The sequence below is a fragment of the Camelina sativa genome, chromosome 3 (assembly GCF_000633955.1).
Source record: "Camelina sativa cultivar DH55 chromosome 3, Cs, whole genome shotgun sequence".
In the NCBI taxonomy this organism is placed as follows: domain Eukaryota; kingdom Viridiplantae; phylum Streptophyta; class Magnoliopsida; order Brassicales; family Brassicaceae; genus Camelina; species Camelina sativa.
In genome coordinates, this window is record NC_025687.1 from 7,392,701 (window position 1) to 7,397,504 (window position 4,804).

General features: G+C 37.0%; 2 protein-coding genes across 3 annotated transcripts in view; one reads left to right on the forward strand and one right to left on the reverse strand.

The window, feature by feature from the left end:
* The window catches only part of LOC104775492 (dihomomethionine N-hydroxylase-like), a 3,804-nt gene extending 2,906 nt beyond the window's left edge, over window positions 1-898 (forward strand). The window contains exons 1-2 of one of the 2 annotated variants that reach the window (XR_765960.1): window positions 1-91; window positions 314-406. Coding sequence is in view for 1 of the 2 variants with exons in the window: in XM_010499521.2 (XP_010497823.1) it covers window positions 314-684 (371 nt within the window). In the remaining variant the exon portion in view is untranslated. Of the gene's footprint in view, window positions 92-313 lie in introns of both variants that reach the window. The other variant, XM_010499521.2, reaches the window with a different exon arrangement.
* Window positions 3,417-4,791, reverse strand: LOC104775511 (metacaspase-8-like). Its single transcript, XM_010499530.2, has 2 exons — window positions 4,423-4,791; window positions 3,417-4,138 (listed from the first exon to the last, which is right to left on the reverse strand). Exons 1-2 carry the CDS (start codon window positions 4,769-4,771, stop codon window positions 3,738-3,740), a joined length of 750 nt encoding a protein of 249 aa, XP_010497832.1. The 5' UTR covers window positions 4,772-4,791; the 3' UTR covers window positions 3,417-3,737.

Here is a 4,804-nt window from a genome sequence, read left to right on the forward strand (position 1 = left end):
GAAACGTTCAGGATTCACCCAAGCACTCATTATGTCCCTACTCATGTTGCCCGTCAAGATACCACCCTCGGGGGTTATTTCATTCCCCAAGGTATAAAGATATACATCTAACCATTTACGTATATATTTTCATAGTTTTTACATTTTGATTTTCTTGTTTCCTCATTTTATTTAAATTTTGCTTGTGGCAAATCCACAAAACGTATTTAAACTTGGATCCAGCAAACATGTTATACATCACACACCAACCGATTAAGCTACTAATATCTCGATGACTCGATATATATTAAGAAATGATTTGATTATTGGACAGGTAGCCACGTTCATGTATGCCGCCCTGGACTAGGCCGGAACCCTAAAATATGGAAAGATCCATTGGTATACAAACCGGAGCGTCACCTCCAAGGAGACGGAATCACAAAAGAGGTTACTCTGGTGGAAACGGAGATGCGTTTTGTCTCGTTTAGCACTGGTCGACGTGGCTGCATCGGTGTTAAAGTCGGGACTGTCATGATGGTTATGATGTTGGCTAGGTTTCTTCAAGGGTTTAACTGGAAACTCCATCAAGATTTTGGACCGTTAAGCCTCGAGGAAGATGATGCATTATTGCTTATGGCTAAACCTCTTCTATTGTCCGTTGAGCCACGCTTGGCATCAAACCTTTATCCAAAATTCCGTCCTTAAGAAGAAAATAGTAAGATTGTGTGAAAATAAAATAAGAAAACAAAGAAGAATCAAACAAGACCCCTTGTTTTTTTTTCTCTGTTATGTTGGCCAACGCTCAAGTCGTTTTCTATTTTATGTTACTATGCTTAGTTGTCCAATGTTGTTTACTGTCGATCTTCGTTTGTTGTTATCTTGTTATATCCGTCACTTCATAATAAATATGCAATCAAACATTCCAAGTAGCATAATTATAACTTATAACTTAATTACGAGGTTAATGATGGTCGATCGTGTTTAATTGAAATGTTGTTAGTCCACCACTACGACTGAAACGACGTGAAAAAACTAGATTCGGGAAGGAGTAGGGCCGGTGGTGGACGACATTCTCGAAAGCCTCCTACCTTCTAAACCATGCCCACTATACTTTCTTATAAGCCAGCTTTTAACTCTCTTTTTTGTATCATCTTATTGGACTTATTTTAGTCAAACTGGTTACACTCGCACATGATTACACGGGAAACCATTTCACCAGCTTGAATCTCGTTCAATCCATAAACTTGTGCAATCTCATCCCCAACTGAGACCACTCGACCGACCTCACTCACTTGAAAATTGGCGTATAGGTTCCAAATTCGACTTTCAAATAAGGATTATAGTACTATGAAAACATCTACATGGGTGAAGACCTCACCAAAAATGTCTTATCAATAAAAAAAATATTACTTTTTATCATAATTTTATCATGGAACTAATTTTTAGTTAGCAATAAATAGAGATGCACTACAAATATGTGGGAAGATTTTTTTTTATTAATTCAATAGTGAAAACCTTGAATANATAGGGGATGCAGATGTGTTTTGCAAAAAAAAAAAAAAAAAAAAGGATGCTGATGTGAAGTGATCTAAATCCTCAAACAAAACAAAAGGTTACTTAAAAGTAATTCCTTACGTAGATAATATAGTAATATTGGGGACGACAACAAAACTCACTTAAAAAGTTAAAAATCCGTACGTAGGAATATAGTAATATTGGGGACATGACACCACCACTGTCATCGTTCCACATTACCAGTATAAGGTCATCTCCAATGCAAAGAAACCCTCATGGTATCCCTACATTATTTTAGTTATAAAATTTGTTTCTTTTCAAGTTAAGAGATTCTTTACTATTAAATAAAATTTGATGTCTCCAATGGTAGAAACCTATATGTGTTTTTGTACAATCTTCTTACAACTAATATGAGAGACAGAGAACAACTCACACGATCAGAACAAGCTCCGTACTCGACCTACCAAGACATTCATATAGATTCTATCATAGATATTAGGTTTACTAAGTCTAAAAAGTCTAAAATTGCAGAAAAGTATACATAATACTGTATATTTGTGCTTACCGAATTATAGTTCTTTTGTGTAATATATTTTCCATTTAACCGTCTTTTAATCAGTATTTGACTAAAGTATTTTCAAAATTTGCATTTATTTTGGTTATGTTTTACAAAATGTTTTAAAAACTAGATTGTGGAATAATTTAGTTAGAATTCACCTTCTATATTGTATAGACAGATGATACTGATAGAGCTAGCGAAGAATATTCAAAAACTTGAATAGCTATAAGTTATAAAATGAATCGAATCAAAGCTAATTTTATATATTTTTCCCCATGTAAAAAGAAGAGATGACTGGGCGGTAATTTTCAACCTACTCACAGACAGGTCAGTAGGCAAGGTTCTTTTATTCCTCTTACGATATACTTTGCAGCTCCTTGTTTATACTTTCTGGCGAGAACGAAACGGTAGACGGCATGGGGAACCTCACACTCCCTCGGCTCAGCTACTTAAGAGACTAGATAAAGATGTTTGCAACCGCCTCACCTCCATTCGAGAGCTAGGTGATAGTCGCTACGAGGACTGTATGGCAGTTTGGTTCACAGTTCATTAGGGATGTCTTTTAATTTCTACTGTACTGAATAGTTTCATTTCAGACTCAAACATCCGAAGCGCTTGATGTAAAAACGTTATATTTTTTCGAATAATTTTTACTTCAAAAAAAAAAAAAAAGGAGATGGAACTAAGATTATAACAGTCAGACTCAACTCCACCACCGTACGTAATGGGATGCGACACTTTGAAGGCCAGTTCATCTCTATGGTACATCAAATTATATAAAAGAAAAAAACGTGGTTACCAACCCAAAGGCATTCTCACAACATGTACCATCAATTCATCATCTCATCCTCGTTCCCACAACTATCACACCACAATACATGAACCATATCATCACCCTATGACGATGTTCAAGGTTGTATACTATAATGGGTAGAGTTATATCAAGGCCCAGTAGCCCACATGCCCATCTAAACATCTTCCTCCAGGGCCACAAGTGGATTTACCGAGTTTTTTACCAAGTCATCGACGAGTTGAATGAAGACGGAGATTCGCCGGCGTTCACCTCATCACTAGTATATGTATCTCCAACGAAAGACGCCAGAGAATAAGACTACGTGTCTGTTACATTCCACAACGTTACGTTGTTTTCCCTCTCGGTAAACAACACCGTTTGGTCCGTGTTTTTGTTTTCCTTGGCTTATTAGCTCATTGTTAACGATACATAAAAATTGGGTGATCTGACATAACAGTAGTTGTTATTTAAATTAGAGGTAAGCACGTCACCGTTATATTAATTTCATATGCGGAATATTGAAATAATCGTCGTGACTAAGTTTTTTATTTTTCATTAATCCTGTTAACATATTGTACATTACTTGAATCACAAGTCACTTAGGGCTTAGTCAAACCCACCAACAAAAAGAAAACGTTTACATCAAAAAACTTAAATTACAGAAGAAGAAACCATTAAACCAAAATTCTCTGATGAACTTGTTATGGGTTTTTAGCATATAAATGGTTTCTTAACATAACGGTCATGACAATACAAACCTGGCCGTTGACTAAACCTATGTCTCTTGAGAATCTCCCTAGCTCTCATAACCAGTTTTTTGTTCGTGATCTTCTTGTCCTTTCTCGTCTCCGACAGTATCGTCTGAATAGCATCACTGAACTCTCCATAAGCTTATGTAGATAGACTCCCAGATTGGATATTAGTTTTCCCGGTTTTTTGTTTGAGAAGACTTACGTAGATATGGAAAGGTATATATCTTGTTTTTACATCAAAGGTCTCATCGGTCTCTAATTCTAACTCCTCGGCAAAACTTTCTTGGCCACCGCCACGGTCTGTCGTCTGAGATTTTGAGATTCCACAAATCGCTAAAAAGCTCGTCAGAATGCTAAGCAAGTAATTAGCAATCCCAGGTTTTGGTGGATCCGCATGGTTTTCCTCGATCGGCTTCACATGGCTTTCCCCGATCTGCTCCTTTACTTCCTCGATGAGACCACCACTATGACAAGAGTCGGAGATTATCGTCAGTTGACAACCTTTTTTGACCTTTGACACCATACTTCTAAATTCATCGTCTAAAAAAAACACATATATGCCAAAACAACAAAACAAAATGATCAGGTAAAACCCTGAAAATAATCCAAAACACCAATGTTGATTCAGAAACGCAATTAAATCTAAATTTCAAAATAAAAACGTATCCGCTCTGTTTCAAGAAACAGAGCTCTCTGTTTTCTTAATCGATTGCATACGGCTATGTTTTAACTACGATTTTTTTTTTTGATGAATGGTTATATAATGAAATATACGAACAAAAAGAAGAAAAACAAAATGTAAGGTTACTGTTGTGATATCATACCCATGATTAGATTCATATCGGAAGGAGTGATACACTCGTCATACCCGGTAGAGTCGCCTGATTCGTCATCAGGAGGCGGAAGTCTCGTGCCATGTCCACTGTAATGGAAGACCAGAAAGTCACCAGATTTCCCGAAGTCGATGAGTTCTTCCAAATGGTGGCGGATGTTCTTGCCTGTGGGTTGGATGCAGGATTTGTCTGTGTCGATCAGTATTGTGATGTCCTTTTTGGAGAATCCGTAACGTTCGATTAAGCATTTCTGCATCCGACGGACGTCGTTGACACATCCACGCAACTCCACCGCTGTTCCTGGATAGTTGATTCCTATCAATAGAGCTTTCTTCGCCATTGACGAAGTACAAGTCTTCTCTTTTGCTTTTGT

Excerpts from the sequence above, each read along its gene's own strand:
- LOC104775511 (XM_010499530.2), bottom strand. The coding sequence starts at position 4,771 with ATGGCGAAGAAAGCTCTATTGATAGGAATCAACTATCCAGGAACAGCG. Across the intron at positions 4,139-4,422 it reads CGATATGAATCTAATCATGG|ACGATGAATTTAGAAGTATG; the intron begins GTATGATATCAC and ends TGTTTTTTTTAG.